At 35.1% G+C, this 18,596-nt stretch overlaps 1 protein-coding gene and 1 long non-coding RNA gene across 2 annotated transcripts; one reads left to right on the plus strand and one right to left on the minus strand.

The window, feature by feature from the left end:
- Nucleotides 1-23: 23 nt before the first annotated feature.
- On the plus strand, nt 24-6,510 carry qrsl1 (glutaminyl-tRNA amidotransferase subunit QRSL1). The gene is made up of 11 exons (XM_051132618.1): nt 24-103; nt 613-772; nt 851-949; nt 1,036-1,132; nt 1,296-1,457; nt 1,857-2,032; nt 2,119-2,231; nt 3,415-3,607; nt 3,777-3,894; nt 5,416-5,621; nt 5,971-6,510. The coding sequence occupies exons 1-11, from the start codon at nt 41-43 to the stop codon at nt 6,186-6,188; spliced, it is 1,605 nt and encodes a 534-aa protein (XP_050988575.1). The 5' UTR covers nt 24-40; the 3' UTR covers nt 6,189-6,510.
- A 9,370-nt stretch (nt 6,511-15,880) lies between these two features.
- LOC127180222 (uncharacterized) lies at nt 15,881-18,526 on the minus strand. The gene is made up of 3 exons (XR_007829601.1): nt 18,375-18,526; nt 16,938-18,164; nt 15,881-16,266 (listed from the first exon to the last, which is right to left on the minus strand). It is a non-coding gene; the product is annotated as an uncharacterized LOC127180222 (long non-coding RNA).
- Between the last annotated feature and the right edge of the window lie 70 nt (nt 18,527-18,596).

The raw sequence follows: 18,596 nt of genomic DNA on the forward strand, positions 1-18,596 counted from the left end.
CAAAGATGATGGGACGTCATCGAGGTCAACGGGAAGTGTCATGTCAGCCTCCAGTGCGGCATATCGTCCTGCAGCAGCGATGCTTGGCCTGTCCATAAGAGAGGTCTGCTTTTATTTTATCTTTAGTTAACCTATACACTTACTCGTAACCAAAATTGTAACTTCATGAATATTCACTGTTTTTCTTGGCATCGTGTTACATAATGTTGCCAGTTCAAAACTTCTTCTAAAAAATTCAGGCAATAAACCAGTCTGACGAGACTGGGAGACCTTAAAACACCAGGGTATAATGACATTTTTATTTTAGTTTATCTAAACGTATTATTATACACTACCAATCAAAAGTTTTTGAACAGTAAGATTTTTAATGTTTTTGAAGAAGTCACCAAGCCTGCATTTATTTGATCCAAAGTACAGCAAAAACAGTAAAATTTTGAAGTATTTTTTACTATTTAAAATAACTGTTTTCTATTTTAATACATTTAAAAATATTATTTATTCCTGTGATCTCAAAGCTGAATTTTTAGCATCATTATTAAAACTCGTACTGTTCAAAAAGACTACTAAAATTACCCAACACTCTAAATGTTTTTAAAAAATGCCTACTTACAGGTGTCCCAGGCACTGAGGGATGGGAGGGTGTCCGCCACTGAGCTTTGCAGGAAATGCATCAACCAGATACAAAGGACACGTTACCTGAATGCATTTATCACAATTACAGAGGAGACGGCTATGGAGCAAGCACAGAAAGCAGACAGCAGGCTTCGCACAGGTGTGTGTGTGTCGTTAAAATGTATTTTGTTTATGGCTAAATAATAATTTACATGTGCTCCATGTATTTTCTCACAAGGTAAACCTCTCGGTCCTCTGGACGGCATTCCTTTCTCTGTAAAAGACAACTTCTGCACGGAGAACATCGAGTCCACCTGTGCTTCAAGCATGCTTAAAGGTCAGCTAAAGTGCATTAACACAAAACTGAAGCATAGAAACATTTACGGATATTAACGGATGATTTTTGTGTGTTTGGGTTTGTAGGTTATGTTCCTCCATTTAATGCTACAGTTGTGCAAAAGCTGTTGGATCAAGGAGCAGTTCTTGTTGGAAAAACTAATTTAGATGAGTTTGCAATGGGGTAAGAGTCACACGTGTTTTTTGATCAAATAAATGCATCCTTGGTGACTTTTAAAAAGATTAAAACACTTACCAACCATTTGTAGTGCAAATACTTTATAAAAAAAACGGTATATCTGTTTAGAATTAATAGACTTTGCTTATGCAACTCTGTCTTTCTTAAGATCTGGAAGTACAGATGGGGTGTTTGGTCCAGTTCGTAACCCATGGAGCTACACAACCCAATACCGTGAACAGAGCACAGAAGATCCAGATTCTGACTGGCTAATCTCAGGAGGAAGTTCAGGAGGTAGTGGAGCAGCAGTGGCATCTCTCAGCAGCTTCCTGTGAGTGTAAAACACTCTAGAAAATCACGCAAGCTGCTTTTAATAATATGCCTGGACTTTTGCTTCAATAAAAGCATGTTCATAAAGCTTAGTTTATGTATTTGAGCAAGTGCTCTAAGATTGATTAGATTCTTAGACAGAGGAATAGTTCTCTGTATATCTAAAACAATACATCATATAGTTAAATATTTTAGCCTGTAGACATACATTAACACATTTCTAACTCTGGTGACCATTGTGACCCCTTATTGGTGCCTAACTGAGCAAAATGTATTTATTTAGCAATGTAGTAATCTGCATTTGATTGATAGGTGTTCATGTACACACTGTGAATTGTTATGTGAGTTGTTACGTGAGGCTTTAGATAATATGTTTATATATCTGTGTCTTTTCTTTTAGAGCTTTGGGATCTGATACAGGAGGCTCTACACGGAACCCTGGTTCTCTCTGTGGAGTCGTGGCTCTGAAACCCACTTACGGCCTGCTTTCTCGTCACGGACTCATCCCTCTGGTCAACTCGATGGATGTGCCGGGAATCATGACCAGGAGTGTCCATGATGTTGCCACTGTCTTGAGTATGAGAGCTGCTGAGTGTTATATGAACATTTGAGGGTCACTGATTTAAATCTGTACTTTGTTTTCATGTGGTTGTGTTTTTCAGGGATTTTGCAGGGCCGAGATGAGAGAGACTCAACAACTGTCCAGGCACCCAGCACCCCAACCAGTCTTCCTGAACACTTTGACATTAGAGACATATGTGTCGGCATACCAAAGGTAAAGCTGCATTCACACCATCCACAGTGTGACAGCAGCTCAATTTGGTAAACAGCAGAAGGGTGAGAAGTGCTAATACCGCAAAGATTCAAACAATCATTGGTTTTACAGCTGAACACAAACCATATACACTGAGGTCAAAAGTTTTTGAACAGTAGGATGCTTTTTTTTTTTTTTTTTAAAAAAGTCTCTTCTGCTCACCAAGCCTGCATTTATTTGATCCAAAGTACAGTAAAAACAGTACAATTTTTAAACATTTTTACTTTTTACAATAACTGTTTACCATTTGAATATATTTTAAAATGTAATTTACTCCTGTGATTTCAATGCGGAATTTTTAGCATCACTACTCCAGTCACGTGATCCTTCAGAAACCATTCTAATATGCTGATTTGCTGCTCAAAAAATATTTACTATTGTTGTTGAAAACAGCTGAGTTGAATTTTTTCAGGTTTCTTTGATGAATAGAAAGTTCAGACAGCATTTATCTGAAATAGATCTCTTTTGTGACATTATACATGTCTTTTATCATCACTTTTGATCAATTTAAAGCATCCTTTCTAAATAAAAGTATTAATTTCTGTAATTTCTTTCCCCTCACCCAAGCTTTTAAACAGTATAGTGTGTAATGTACCAATAGCTTTTTATTTCAGATAAATGCTGATCTTTGGATCTTTCTATTTATCAAAGAAAAAAATGTATTCAACTGTTTTAAATATTGATAATATTTTTTTGAACAGCAAATCAGCATATTAGAATGATTTCTCTCAGGATCATGTGACACTGAAGACTGGAGTAATGATACTGAAAATGTAGCTTTGATCACAGGAAAAAAAATACATTTTAAAATATATTCAAAAAGAAAACAGTTATTTTAAATAGTAAAATAATTTCAACATTTTACTGTTTTTGCTGTACTTCGGATCAAATAAATGCAGACTTGGTGAGCAGAAGAGAATTCTTTAAAAGAAAAAAAAAAAACATTAAAAATCTTACAGTTCAAAAACTTTTGACTTTTGACTGGAATTTAGGCCAAATATGCTTGGCACTGTAACTAGACAATGCAGAAAAAAATAATGTAATTCTTTTTTCTGATTTTTGGGTGAAATAATAACTCATAAATTACATCAAAAAGTTAACCAGTAATTGTATGATATTGTAATAGAGTTTTTTATGATGTTAGGAATATCATGCCCCGGGTCTGTCTGAAGACACTCTGGCCCAGTGGAGTCGAGTCGCAACCATGTTCGAGCAGGCAGGGGCGCGGGTACAAGAGGTATCTCTGCCACACACACAGCACTCCATCGTCTGTTACCACGTTCTGTGTTGCTGTGAGGTTGCATCCAACATGGCACGTTTTGATGGGCTTGAATACGGTATGTAAAGCTCAAACACGTCTAAAACTGTCACATAACACATAACATACATGACTGATTCAAAATGTAGGTGTAATTTCAAAGCTACAACTACAAGATCAAATTTTAACATCTCCATTTAAGTTTTAAAAAGTGATGTTTCTGCAAATCTCCCCTTTTTTCTCCTCAGGCCATCGTAGTACAGTCGACAGCTCCACAGATGCCATGTACGCCACCACACGACATGAAGGCTTCAACAATGTGGTTCGTGGACGAATCCTCTCAGGAAACTACTTCCTACTGAAATCGTAAGAGCCTCAAAAAGAGAACCACTTTTATCTCAGATCCCTTTCAGATCCCTTCTTTTGTAGGTCATTCATAGTGTTTACACGCAATCAGATAATGTACAAGATGTATTCTGGTAAGCTGTGTTGTTAGTAACTTGCGCTTACTTACCCATAAGCTCTGACCACTTCTCAAAACAAAACTTAATTTCTACTACTGCATTGGTACTACAATTTTATTTCTAGTTAGACAGACAGTCAAAAGTTTGGCATCAGGTTTAATTTGTTCAGTTTAGTTAACTACATTAGTTAACATGAACTAACAATTAAAAGCACTTCTTAAGCATTTATTAATCTTAATGGTAACACTTTACAATAAGGTTAGATTTGTTAATATTAGTTCATGTATTAACTAACATGATCAAACAATGAACAATGCATTTATTACACTATTTATTAATCTTTGTTAATGTTAGTTAATAAAAATACAGTCATTCATTGTTTGTTCATGTTAGTTCACAGTGCATTAACTAATGTTTACAACTTGTGATTTTAATAATGCATTAGTAAATGCTGAAATTAACATTAAGATTAATAAATGCTGTAGAAGTATTGTTCATTCTTAGTTCATGTTAACTAATGTGGTTAATATATATATATATATATATATATATATATATATATATATATATATAGTGTTGCATTACAACAGTAATGCATTACATTGATTAACTAAAATGACACTGAAGACTAGAGTAATGTCTGCTTAAAATTCAGCTTTGCCATAACAGGAATAAATTGCATTTTAAAATATATTATAATAGAAATCAGTTATTTTAAATTGTAATAATATTTTACAATATTCCTTTTTACTGCATTTTTGTTCAAATAATAAATGCAGCTTTGGTGAAAATAACAGATTTCTTTTAAAAACATAGTAACGGTAGCGGTCTTAATTTAAGCCTTAGATATCTAAAAAAGTTATTCTAACATAACATGCACTTTCTTGAAGTTATTTGGTTAAAAAAATGTATGTGAAAAGAAACGTTAGTCACTTACACAAAATAAAAGTTTGAATTTGCCTAATATATATGTTTACTGTATGTGTTTTTATATATAAATACAAACACATTCATGTATATATTTAAGAAATATTTTCAAGTATATGTATTTTTTATAACGTGTATATATATATATATATATATATATATATATAGTGTACATAAATATTTCTCTTAAATATATACATTAATTTGTGTGTATTTATATATACATTATAATTACACACAGTACACAGCCATATTAGGCAAACTCAACTTTTAGGCAAAACTTTTATTTTGTATGCGATTAATTGCAATTAATCATTTGACAGCCATTATTTATTTATTTTTATTTTTACTAAAAACAAAGTAGCACTTTTGAAGATTATGGTGTAAATCCTGCTGTGCAATAGTGTGTTTTTACACAGCTGTCTTAGTTTTGCTCTCATAGATGAGTTACAGATATCAGGATTGCAAATCTTTACGTCACTCCCTGTCTTCTCAGGAACTACGAGCGTTACTTTATGAAGGCTCAACAAATGCGGCGTCTTATCACTGAAGATTTTACAAACGTGTTCCGCTCTGGCATAGACGTTCTCCTGACACCCACAACATTAAGCGATGCAGTGCGCTACTCCGACTTCATACGGGAAGACAACCGAACACGCAGTGCTCAGGAGGACATCTTCACCCAGCCTGTCAACATGGCAGGTATGCACAGGAAGTGGATTTGAGAGAGAAATTACTCAGAAAAGGTTCCATAGAGGTGCATACTTTGTGTGTCCTTGAGGGCTTATCTGTCTTACCTGTGCAAATGTGATTTGTATCAGGCGAATTAACCTTACTGAGGTCATTTTGCGCGACAACAACAACTTAGAAGGGCATGTGAGCCTCTGAGTACATCAGGGTTTTTTCTTAAAGCAGTGTAAACAATTTACATTAGGGTTTTAATGAATCAATGAACCAACCAACTGACAAAGCAAAATTCATTCATATTTTTCTAATCTTTTCTAAGCCAAAATATGTGTATTTCAAGTATTTCCATGATCTTCTGCCACAGGTTTGCCTGCTGTCACGGTACCAACAGCCCTCTCGCGCCGAGGTCTTCCAATCGGCCTGCAGCTGATTGGTCAGAGGCTACAGGACTGGAAGTTGTTGACAGTAGCCCACTGGATGGAGCAACAAGTCAGCTTTCCAATGATCAGTTTTCACAGTGACGCAGATGAGAGAGAGCTTGAGCGATCAGTAAGAGAAAGGACACATACAATAGGATCATAATCAAAATGTACAGACTGAACTGATTCAAGTTCAGAGGAAATGAAACCTGTGATGGTTAAATTTGGTGTCTATGTACATAAGAAGTGAGAATGTGAGTGTGAATGCTATGAGCACACACTGGATCCATATGAGACTGTCTCTGTTTTAGAATGTGTTCTGTACGGTATCATTCATTCTGCTTTGTTTTCTCCAAATACAACTTATATTTATTCTACAGCATTGGCATGAGTGGAGCCATTGATTGTGCAAGAAATCTTCCAATTTCTGTAGCAATTCTATTGGTTAACATTATGAGGACAATAAAGTCTAGATGGTAGATGGAGTTACTGTTGTTATGTCTGACAAACAATCCCACTCTCACACTACACATGTTCTCACGTAGTGAAAAAATACATTGCGAAGCAAAGAGGAAACTGACATCATACCGACAAACATTCTGGTAACTTACTTCTGGTAAGAAACAAGGTCTCAGCTTTAAAATGAAAATCGGATCAATGACACGTGAACCGATCGTCAGAATGTATTTTATATACACAATGTTTTACGTTTAAGTTAATCTACTCTCCTGTCTGAATTGCTTGTCAGATAGAACGGCAGATTCGGCATTTTGATTGATCAGGTCGCCTGTCATTCAAGCTGTTTGCGATGAGTCAATTCAGACAATATGTGATCCTGGACCACAAAACCGGTCTTAAGTCGCTGGGGTATATTTGTAGCAATTGCCAAAAATACACAGTATGGGTCAAAATGATTGATTTTTTGTTTTATGCCAAAAATCATTAGGATATAAGATATTTTGCAAAATTCCTACTGTAGATATATCAAAACTTAATTTTGGATTAGTAATATGCAATGTTAAGAACTTTATTTGGACAACTTTAAGGGTGGTTTTCTCAATGTTTTATTTTTGTTGCACCGTCAGATTCCACATTTTCAAATAGTTGTATCTCGACCAAATATTGTTTTCTCATAGCAAACCATACATCAGTGGAAAGCTTATTTATTTCATAAATAAGTATAAATCTCAATTTGGAAAAATTGACTCTTACGACTGGTTTTGTGGTTCAGGGTCACATATAAGTAACTTGTAGTGTAAGAGAATGGTTGTCGTTTTCCAGAAAAACATTACTGAATCCACAGTTTGCAGTTTGCACAACTAAAGCAGCCAACCTCAATTGTGGTCACAGTTTAACCATGCTCTGAAAGTGCACACATCCTGTTTCTAACGAATGACAATAGCTTTTATACCCCGGAAATGAGCTTCAGTTAAGTACAGAATGCAGAGTTATTTATAATTTCTTTTTATGGCTGAGGTTATTAACTAAAGGGAGCTGGTGTCTTTCCACCAAAAGTCAGGTTGCGATTCATAAGATTTTGTTTTTGTTGATAATTTAATTATGTCTGATGCTGTTTACCGTAAGATTCTTGTGTTAATTGGGCTGAAATCATTGATCAGATTTGATAAGTTAATTTAGGTTAATTTAGAACACAACAGTGTGTTGTTTTGTTCAGCACACAGTCATAATCATGTTCAACACTAATAAACGATGTCTACACACAAATGAAAGAACATAAATTACAGACTTACTTTTGAAAGGTCTGTAACTTTCATAAATGCTTCTGAAAATCTTGAAATAGTGTTTATAAATGAACAGAAATGAAAAGTTAATCTTTAAAAATGATGTAGTATATTATATAAAAGTCATTTTTATTAAACATTTTTGAAAGAAATCTCATTCCATGAGTGAATGAACACAACCAAACTTAAATACAACGACCAATCGGGGGAAACAGGTGTAATCGATTAAACAGTGATGTAATAATAAAAGACGGAACAGGAAGGACCAAATAAGGGCATACAAGAGGGAACAACACAAAAAACAGTCCACAGGGGTGTGACAATAGTATCATTATTAAGCAATGTTTTTGGCATAAGTATGCATTTTCCTATAAAATATTAAGCATTTTATTGGTGTCCCCTGATTTTATCCATTTTCAGATGTCAGCCCTGTTACCCTCATCATTATCACAAAAAAAAAAAAAAAAAAAAAAAACAACTTGTAAAAATAATGTACATTCAAGTGACACTTCTAGGAAGTTATCTCTCTAGTTGAGTAATCTCTCAACCAGGATTCCAACACTTAAAACATGAGCATGTTTTTTTCCACTTCTCTATAATGTTTTATTTTTGATGATTTATGAGACTAGACTGAGGAGGCCATGATGCAATGTCAATCCTGTTTCCATTTTTAAAATGTAAATTTGAACAACTATTTCCTACATTTAATATAATTAATATCTACAAGCAAAATCCTTTCAAAGTGTGAACTTTGTGAACTTAACTATTAGCTAGCAATTAGCAAATTTGTTTGAAATTGTCAAACCTGTTACTGCCAACCTGCTACTTTTTTGAGTAACAGGTTTTGACAAGGGTTACAGGGATGACATTATGACACAGATTGTCTGTGTAAAATTCAAACATTTTAAAGGTCTCCACTGGTATATTATTGAGCCTATATTATTCAGTGGCATATGAGTTCTAATTTAACTATAGTATCTAGTAACGCTTGTGTCAGTAATAGGGTTGACAAAAATACCAAAACATGAGGTAGAAAAATAGTCATAAAATAATATATTACATAGCCTGAGATGGCACAATACATTTTCGTGTCTTTATTTCATGACTATTTAACCCTTTCCCTGGTGAGTTTAAAATATTCTATCTGACCCCCCAGAGTGAGTTTTTTTTAGGCGACCGTTATTTTAGAACGTTCCTTTTATTGTTTCCATGGCGACGCGTCATGATTGTCACGTGACACACCGTACTCCCAGGGGCACAGAAATAAGAATCCCATATGTGGGACCGTACCGCTTAAGGGTTAAAAAATATTGGTTAAACATTTTATTTTTCACTTTTTCCAAGTAGAAAAAAGCACCAATTTCATGTGCTCACCAAGGCTGCATTTATTTGATCAAAAATACAGAAAAAAAACACAAATATTATTACAATTTAATATCACTGATTTCCATTTGAATCTATTTTAAAATGTACTTTATTCCTGTGATGCAACGCTGAATTTTCAGCATCATTACTCCAGTCTTCAGTTTCAAATGATCCTTCAGAAATCATTGTAATGTGCTGATTTTGATGCTTAAGAAACATTTCTTATTATCAAAGTTCAAAACAGTTGTGCTTCTTAATATTTTGTGCATCTGCCATTTCTGGCTGCTGCCTCTTGTGAAGTATCTGTTCTAATTGTGAGGACTGTTCTCAACAGCCTAGACAGAGAAAGACAGAGGCACTAATGAAATTACACCTGGCCACAGCACACACACACGCTGGCCCAAGACACATACAGTACTTCAGTGATTAGTCCTGGAAGGCTGCTCATTGGTTAGTTACAATTGAATGTGATTCTCACAGTAGCACAACAGGAAGCTGATCTAATTTAATCAGTTAGCAGATAAACTCATTTCCGTCTTGACCAAATATACTGGCCATCTGTAGTCCCTCAGTGTCAGAAGTGTGAATGCACAGAAACATACACACAACAAACATTTCAGTTTTTTAAATCTAAATCTATGCTGTGTCAGCTAGCTAGATCTTTTCTGTTTATTTAAATGAGAAACACAGGAAACCAGATAATCTTCTGAACAGAGAATAATGACGAAACACATGCACATGTTATCCAACATTTTGAGAGGCAAAAAAGTCCATTGTCGGAGCACAGCTCACACAGAAGACACTTTAAAACAAAGCAGCATTTTGGGTCTTTCACTTCAAACAAAATTGCTCACATTGATTTCGTCTCCATCTTAATTAGTCAGCAGCGCAAACAGTTTCATCGTTTACTGAACTTTATTATACTTCCGGCTATTTACCCATAGTGGCTAATGAAACAAAATTTTCGCACATTAACAAGAAATAGCTTCTGCTTCAAAAAATAGGGCCATTTAGACCCAGTGGGCACGTAGTAGTTTACAGCTGTTATTCGTATCAAGCAGTTATCACTCTTAAAAGAGCAAAACAAAACCACATCTATCAGTGACATCAATGTTGCAACATTTTTAGACAAGTCATTTTTACCACGTCTGTTTTCTGTAGAACAGATAGTGATCTAGCTGTTTTGTTCAGTTCACCATGATGACCCTGTAGGGAAGATAGAGAGAATAAAGCCCTTTCCAGTGAAGTTACATGGATGAAATACAGAAATGTCAATAGAAATCTGTGATTGGTAGGTTCACAAAGATTTCAGTCATACTAATTTGCTGTGCTGACCAACAGAAAAAAAACAAAAACAAACAATAGAAACCATCACAGAATTTGTAATGGTTTTACAGGTTATAATGGAAATTGTACTGGTTTTAATGGAAACTGTAATGGTGCCTGTTGGTCTCTACAGCCAACTGACACAACAATGAGAGACAAACAATGGCGCAATGTCACACATACATTGCGGAACAAAGAGGAAACTGACAACACGCAGACAAACAACAGAGCAGATCACTTCTAGTGTGAAACAAGGTCTCAGCTTTAAAATGTTGCCTTTTTATAAAATAAATGCAAACAATAAATACAGTTTTGTGGCTCCTTAATGAGTTGCGACAGGTATTGCCTTATTAGATCAATCGACATGTGAACCGATCATCTTTTTTATTTATTTAAAGCACAAAAAAACATGAATAAACATCAGAATGTATTTTATTTCAACTGCGGAAAGACGTCAACACGCACATTATTTCAAGTTCAAGTCCACCAAAATAAATTTACTCTCCTGTCTGATTTGTTTGTCGGACAAAATGGCAGATTTGGCATTCTGATTGGTCAGATCACCTGTCAGTCAAGCTGTTTGCGAAAGGTCAATTGGTCACCTTCTATTGGTGGCTTGATAAAACCATTAAATCCTAATGCAATATGTCCCATTTTAATGGTTTTAATGGTTAGAAGTTGATGGTTTGTAATGGTGTTTGTGGTGGAAACCAACAGAATTTCTGTGATGGTTTCTTTAGTGTTTTTATAGCTTGTCATCAATTGCCCATAGTGGCAGCTCTGAAGTAAACAATGCCACTGAACCAAGCGCAAATTTTTGCTGCTGAAAATGGTCAATTATTGTTGTGTCTTAGGCTGTACTAATTGGTCAGACTGGGGAAAACATTTGGAGTACTATAGACTGCCAAAAGTTATAACAAATCAAGAAAAGAAGTGCAAAAAACTGTCTGAGGAACAAAAGCATTTGTGGTTAGCCAAACCAGGATTTCCAGGGCAAGAATCTTGACATTTGTGTTTGCTCTCATTTCCGGTCTGGTAGGTGAACTATTACGCTAATATCTTAAATAACACTACTTGTAAGTATCTTTACCAGTGTTGGGGGTAAGGTGAGTTACTTAATTATATTACTTTTTTCAAGTAACTAGTAAAGTAACGCATTAATTTTTAATTTGAAAAAAAAGAATTTCAAAAAAGTAACACTAGTTACCTTGTTTTCCCATTTATTGACTGACAAATCTCCTGTCCCCATGTTGAAAGGAACTGGAAATGCAGAGGTGTTGTGTGCATCATGGAAACATGATGTTATTGTAGTTCTAAAGTAAATGTGACCCTGGACCACAAATCCTGTCTTAAGTCGCTGGGGTATATTTGTAGCAATAGCCAAAAATACATTGTATGGGTCAAAATTATTGATTTTTCTTTTATGCCAAAAATCATTAGGAAATTAAGTAAAGATAAAGATATTTTGTAAAATTCCTACTGTAAATATATCAAAACATAATTTTTGATAAGTATCATTTGGACAACTTTAAAGGTGATTTTCTCAATATTTTGATTTTTTTGCACCCTCAGATTCCATATTTTCAAATAGTTGTATCTCAGTCAAATAATGTCCTGTCCTAACAAAACATACATAAATGGAAGGCTTATTTATTCAGCTTCCAGATTATGTATAAAGCTCAATTTTGACAAATGGACCCTTATGACTGGTTTTGCGGTCCAAGGTCACAAATGTGAACATGCAATAATTCATCTCACTCAGAAAAAAACAGATTCAGTACTCATCAAAATGAATTAAAACAGTGAAATGCAAACTCAGAATATGATGCGAACCTGCAACAATATGTTAAATAACACAGATTTCCTTTATGTATTTAATGCCATTTTATGAAACAATGTCTTTGCTACTGACCTTCGATGATCCAGTTCAACCATACTAAAGCAAAAATGACTAACATTTGTGCCTTTTAACATTTGTGCCGGTTTTTTTTTTATTACTGAAGAGTGTCGAACCCTCGTGCATTTATTTCTCCTTCAGCCTGAGGCTTATTCATTTCATTTTTTGGTGTGAAAGCCAGGGCTTTTACATCTGCTAAAAATATAACTATTCATATTAAAATAAAACAAGCAAGCCCTGCCCAGATTTAAAAAGTAACGCGAGTGTAACTCAAAAGTAACGTAACACATTACTTTCACTTTCAGAACAACATATTCAGTATTACATGAACCGTGCAACCAGTGCTGTTGTTTACATCCGAGTATCTCCAATATGGCCGCGCATCCGGATAACGGACCAAACCGCGAACGTTCCAAATCCACTTGTCTAGCGCAAGCACACATGAACAGAAAATAGAAATAGAACAGGCGCTACGCGGCACAGCCGTTGCACACAACATCATTGAATATATTGGGTACTATTTATTTTTGGTGCTCGCGTTGCAAGCACACCAAAAACGGTAATGTTATCTATAATGCTAACTATATTAGTGTTTACACCAACGCACAATAACGTTCTGTTTATTCTAAGCACACGCTGCAGTTATGGCGTCTTCTATTTTAAGGTGCTGTTCATCAGCTTTTAAAAAACGTTTTGCAAGTGATGATATATTTCCTCTGTGCTGTTAACGTTACAGCTGTGGTATTCTTAGAATAAGAGTAAGTATTAACACTTTATAAGTATCATCCTTAATATGAATAAACTTTAACTGAGATGTTCTCTGACGTATAAATACAAACTAGGTACTCACATTAGGGTGTCGTGAGCCACTGCTGTGGATTTTTGTGTTTCCACACACCACCTGAGTGTTTAAAATAAATTGGGCACGAGTGGGTTGCTGTTTTGACTTACACTAACCACAGATTAACCTATAAATTTTCACTTTCCAGATTTTTAAAAAGTAGCTTATAAAAAGAGAGAGAGGCAATCTCTGAAAGAAAAGCAGAAATTAGTGAGTTTTTGCAAACAGCCAGGCTATATCCATCCTATGGCCCATTGATAAGTCAACACAAACAGTGTTCTGCCTTCACGTTTACACAACAGATTGAAAGATCTTCAAAGAGACAGAGGGAGGGTTACAGACGTTCTCATTCATGTCTGTCAGGTACAGAAGGCACAGATGCTGGTGTGCTTTGAGCTTAGGGACAAAACACCCTTATTGCTCTAGTTTCTTCTCAAGAGCATTTCAGAACATGTTGATCTGACTTAAACGTCATTGAACATAAACAGTGTAGCAAGTTAAATGAAAGGAAAGGGCTTTATCTCTGAACACAATCATAATACTTTTCCTTTGTGAATTTGTGTAATGATTATGTAAGGATCCAAAATATTAAACATGATTAATATCACTTATTACCTGCTTTTGTCTGAAGTTCCTCACCGAAATCGAGTTTTAATAGTTGTAGTTTTAATAGTATTAATTTGTAGTTTAGAAAACAATAACAATAATTCATTCTTGTCAAGTAATTACAGGCTCTTAGCTGTTTGTTTTAATATCAACTCTAAATGATCAATTCAGGGGTCAAATATACCACAAATCATCCCACATTCTCAGCTGTTTATCAGCAGCAAACAGGTATGATGTTTACTGTAAATGTCCAACAAAGCGAAGACATTCAGTCTACCATCAGTTTTTCCCCTATGGGATCATTTCAAGAAACAGTCTTTATTTGGAATGTCCCAAGGTAATTGAAACCTCAGACAATAGAGACTCACACTTATTGACCAAACATCTCGTGAGTGTCTGGGAATGTTCCTTGAGTGGCCTGCTGTCAGCCCAGGAGGCTTAAGTGTTCTTCACGTGATATGAAGAGACGAATGTAGTTTCTCATGAACACTTTTCTAAAATACAGAAGTTCCCTGTTTGAGTTTCGCTCGAGCTGACCACTTATACCACTCTAATGTCTAACGTCTGTGGTTAAAACTTAAGTTAAACTTTTAAACTTGTTTAAAATTAAATTGAAGGCCATCTCTTAAATAAGCTTAAGCGTACTATAGAAAAACTGGATATAATAAGATGGTAGAGTAGCAGTTTGAAATAAGTGTTTCAAGAAGTGTAACTGAAGTGAGTATAGATACAAAAGTAGTGAGACGGTGAAGAAAAGGAAACATCTGTTCCAAAGACGGAGGATGTGGGCAGGTGAAAAGCCTTGGACCATTGCTGAGACTATAAAATTTTTTATTCTTAAATGTCAAATGAATCGAATTCTAAGCAAACAAACTTGAGATCTGAGAGTCTGTTTGAGTGGTGGTCCTATTATTGTCCTGAGTAGTGGATACGAAACTGTGTGTGTTTTAATTAAACTAGCTGTATGTTGTGACAGCATATTTTTATTGTTCATGAGTCCCTTGTTTGTCCTGAACAGTTAAACTGCCTGCTGTTCTTCAGAAAAATCCTTTAGGTCCCACAAATTCTTTGGTTTTTCTGCATTTTTTGTGTATTTGAACCCTTTCCAACAATGACTTTATGATTTTGAGATCCAACTTTTCACACTGAGGACAATTGAGGAACTCATATGCAACTATTACAGAAGGTTCAAACACTAACTGATGCCTTAGAAGGAAACATGACGCTTTAAGAGGTGGGGGGTGAAAACTTTTTGAATTTAAAGATTAGGGTAAATGTACTTTATTTTGTCTTCTGGGAAACATGTACGCATTTTGTGTAGCTTCTGAAGGGCAGTACTAAATGAAAAAAAAAAAAGATATTTAGGTAAAATAAGAAAAATGTACGTCTTCATTCCGTCCAAAAGTTTTCACCCCCCAGCTCTTAATGCATTATTTTTCCTTCAGAAGCATCAGTGAGCGTTTGAACTTTCTGAAATAGTTGCATATGAGTCCCTCAAAATCATACAGTCATTGTTGGAACGGGTTCAAATACACAAAAATTCTAATAAACCCCCCAAAAAGTGTGGGACTTGAAGGATTTTTCTGAAGAACAGCGGGCAGGGACTAACAAGGGACTCATGAACAACTATCACTAAAAAAAACTGTTGTGGATCATTCAGGTGACAACACAGTATTAAGAATCAAGTGTATGTAAACTTCCGAACGAAGTCGTTTTTATAATTTCAACCATTATAAAATTCAGGTCAGTACTAACTAAAAAATAACATGCATTTTGTATGATCCCTCCTACTTTGGTAAAATAACGTTTTGCAGATTCTGCAAGGTGTATGCAAAATTTTGACCTCAACTGTATTTGTATTTGCGCTTGTTCGGTTGTTAAAACTGACTGCACACATGCGTCTTCCTTCCTCTCAACACAGGTGTGGCAAACAGATTGTTTCAAAGCCAAGATCACACTAATTATATTGACAGTGTCAAAGGAATTATAAATGTTCAATCCAGTTTTGATTTCAATATTACAATCTAAACACATAAATAACATATTAATTTGAATTTGGATAAAATGCAACACACATATACAAGAATCCACTTTAATTGCGCATGTAGACACATTTTTAATCATTACAATTTATCGCAGTTAGTACAAAAATATTTTGGAGAAATTTGTGGATTACAGTGATCAGATTCATGCACAATGTTGCGACTGATGAGTCCAATTTAAAGCAAGGTTAAAACACAACAGATGAGCTTCTTTTTCGTTGGGCTTCATGTGACTGGCTGTCCATCTTTGCTCCTCTTCTTCATCTAAACATTCTCCAGACAGTTTAGGTTCTACTGTGGATGAAGCCCAGGGTGACTGCTGGGATCAGCAGGCACAGCGCGGTGGGCAGTGGACCAAATCCTGAATTTTTAGTACTTCCAGAGGTGGAATTTACGTTGACTGCTTGATTTAGCTGTGTATCCTACACCAACATGACAAAAAAGTCAGAATAAATTAGAAGATTTATCTATTTATTTTATTTATAATATTTTTTTATTTTATATTACTGTAATGTGCACTTTTAAAAGTAGAAAAGTGCAGTTGTTAGGCTGCCTTAAGACTAATTTCTGCCTGATCAGACTGTTATAAATGATGTTTGCTAGTGTAACGAAGTTTAATCAGGCTGATGCAGCCATATTTAAGAGCCATTTTTTGATCTGTAATTAGAGACAGTTCATTTTGATGTTACCACAATGCCCTTTGAGGTTACCCACCCCTTTTTTTAACAGCGTATGTCAATTTATTTTAAATTTAAAATTTATTTTGATAAACTGCTTGAAAATGCACTTTGTTTGTATTATTACTATTTTAATAATTATTGACACTTAATAATTAACTTAAATTCTGTAATGTTAAGTAGCAGAGAAGACAAAATCCAACCACGCTTTTTTATCTACATGAGAACTGACACACCTTTCTTGTATAATCAACATTTTGCATGTACACACAACTAATAATTAACAAATGTACCAAAGTTTATTAAAATTAATAACAAAATGATCAAAGAATAACTTAGGAAGATGGGAAAGACTGAAAAAAAAAAAAAAAAAAAAAAAATTGTAAGGCAAGAGTGAAAGAAATCACAGTCCCTACCTGCTGAGATGAAAAAGGTAAGGTTATAAGCAGTAACCCAAGGCACAACATCAGGATTTTATTCATGATTATGCCTTCTTCTTCTTCTTCTAGAGATGTTTTGTGTGGAAGAGAAAGTCTGTGCTAGGTGTTGCGGGAAGGGCGGCGAGTTTTATTCTCACAGTGACTGATGTGTGACGTGTATAAATGCCCGCCAATTGGTTGAGGAGGAGAATCACATCCTCTATCAGTACATCCTCTTTATCTCTGTCTGAGAAGATTTCGAAATAAAAACGGTTTTTAAAATGTCAAATACACTAAAATCTCTCAGAAACTTTAATCCAGGATACCTGTGTTTTCTACTCTACATCCTATTATCTTAATAAACTTGTGTTGCTTTGCTCGGTCTGTTGTTAAGAAGCATGGGAAATCCTGATTATGCTAAGTTTATTTGTACTTATCTAATTGCTTGGGGATAAACTATTATAAAACTCTGATTGCTGTATACATCGTAGAAGAACACAATTTTAACACTGGTTTAAATGAAAAAATGACATACAAACATATATAATCATCACATTTAATTTTGCATACAGACATATTCTGAGATGGAGTACATTGATCACATTCATATAGTAAAATTTCAAATTTGTAGTGTACATAATATCATTATAGAAATGGAAATTGGCTGAAATTTTAAATGCACAATGATTACTGATTTAAGTAATGGAGTTCTATAACCATCTCAGTTATATAGTGAGCATAGAAGAAACAAACTCTTCCAAGAGAATTTGCCATTGAGTAGGTGAGGTCTGTCTAAAACAGTGACTTTGAAGCAAAACACGACAAAGAGCCCGATGGTGTGGTTCTGTAGCAGGAGATGCTGGTGTCTTTTGGGCTCCCTAAAACAGGTGTAACCAAACAGTTCTCTCTTGGAGAAATTCTCCAAATGTATTCATTATCATTACTTAAAATCCATTACAAAAATGTGAGCTGTGGCATCTTCAAGATTTGTGGAAAAGTTTGCTCTTTGGGTGAATGGCTGTCCATTTCGCCACTGTCTCAGTCTTGGTCATCTACGGTGAACGATCTCCATCCATCAGTTCAGCATCTACTGTGGATGAAGCCCAGGGTGGCTGCTGGGATCAGCAGGTAGAGTGTAGTGGGAACAGGACCCAATCCTACAGCGCTGGAATTTGTGGAAGTACTAGTTGCTGTGCCTCCACTTGACTTTTGAACGGGGGTATCCTACACCAGCCGTGAAGGCAAAGAAAAGTCAGAAAAAGTGCTAACAATTTACTGTGTCCATATTAGAGAGGGATCTCATAACATTGGATCTACATGTGGATGCACTTTAGTTCCATATGTTATTAATTACACTTGTGAAACATGAAAGAAGTGCACAAATCCTTTTATTCTTTTCTATAAGACAATAAATAAAAAAATAATAGCACTTACCTGAGTTGAAAATGGTATGGTGATGAACAGCACCGCAAAGCACAGTATCCAAATTTTATTCATTTTTATGCCTGTGTGGTCTTCTTCCAGACAAATTTCCTGCTGAATCAAGTGTCAGTGCTCAGTGATGGGGCAGTCCGTGGACTTTTAATCCCAAAATGACGTCAGAAACACCCGCCCACTGATGAGGGATGAGGGTAATGATAAACAGTTAACATTTTA

This window comes from Labeo rohita, chromosome 17 (assembly GCF_022985175.1).
Source record: "Labeo rohita strain BAU-BD-2019 chromosome 17, IGBB_LRoh.1.0, whole genome shotgun sequence".
In the NCBI taxonomy this organism is placed as follows: domain Eukaryota; kingdom Metazoa; phylum Chordata; class Actinopteri; order Cypriniformes; family Cyprinidae; genus Labeo; species Labeo rohita.

Excerpts from the sequence above, each read along its gene's own strand:
- qrsl1 (XM_051132618.1), top strand. The coding sequence starts at position 41 with ATGTCAGCCTCCAGTGCGGCATATCGTCCTGCAGCAGCGATGCTTGGC. Across the intron at positions 773-850 it reads AGACAGCAGGCTTCGCACAG|GTAAACCTCTCGGTCCTCTG; the intron begins GTGTGTGTGTGT and ends TTTTCTCACAAG. Across the intron at positions 950-1,035 it reads TGCTTCAAGCATGCTTAAAG|GTTATGTTCCTCCATTTAAT; the intron begins GTCAGCTAAAGT and ends TTGGGTTTGTAG.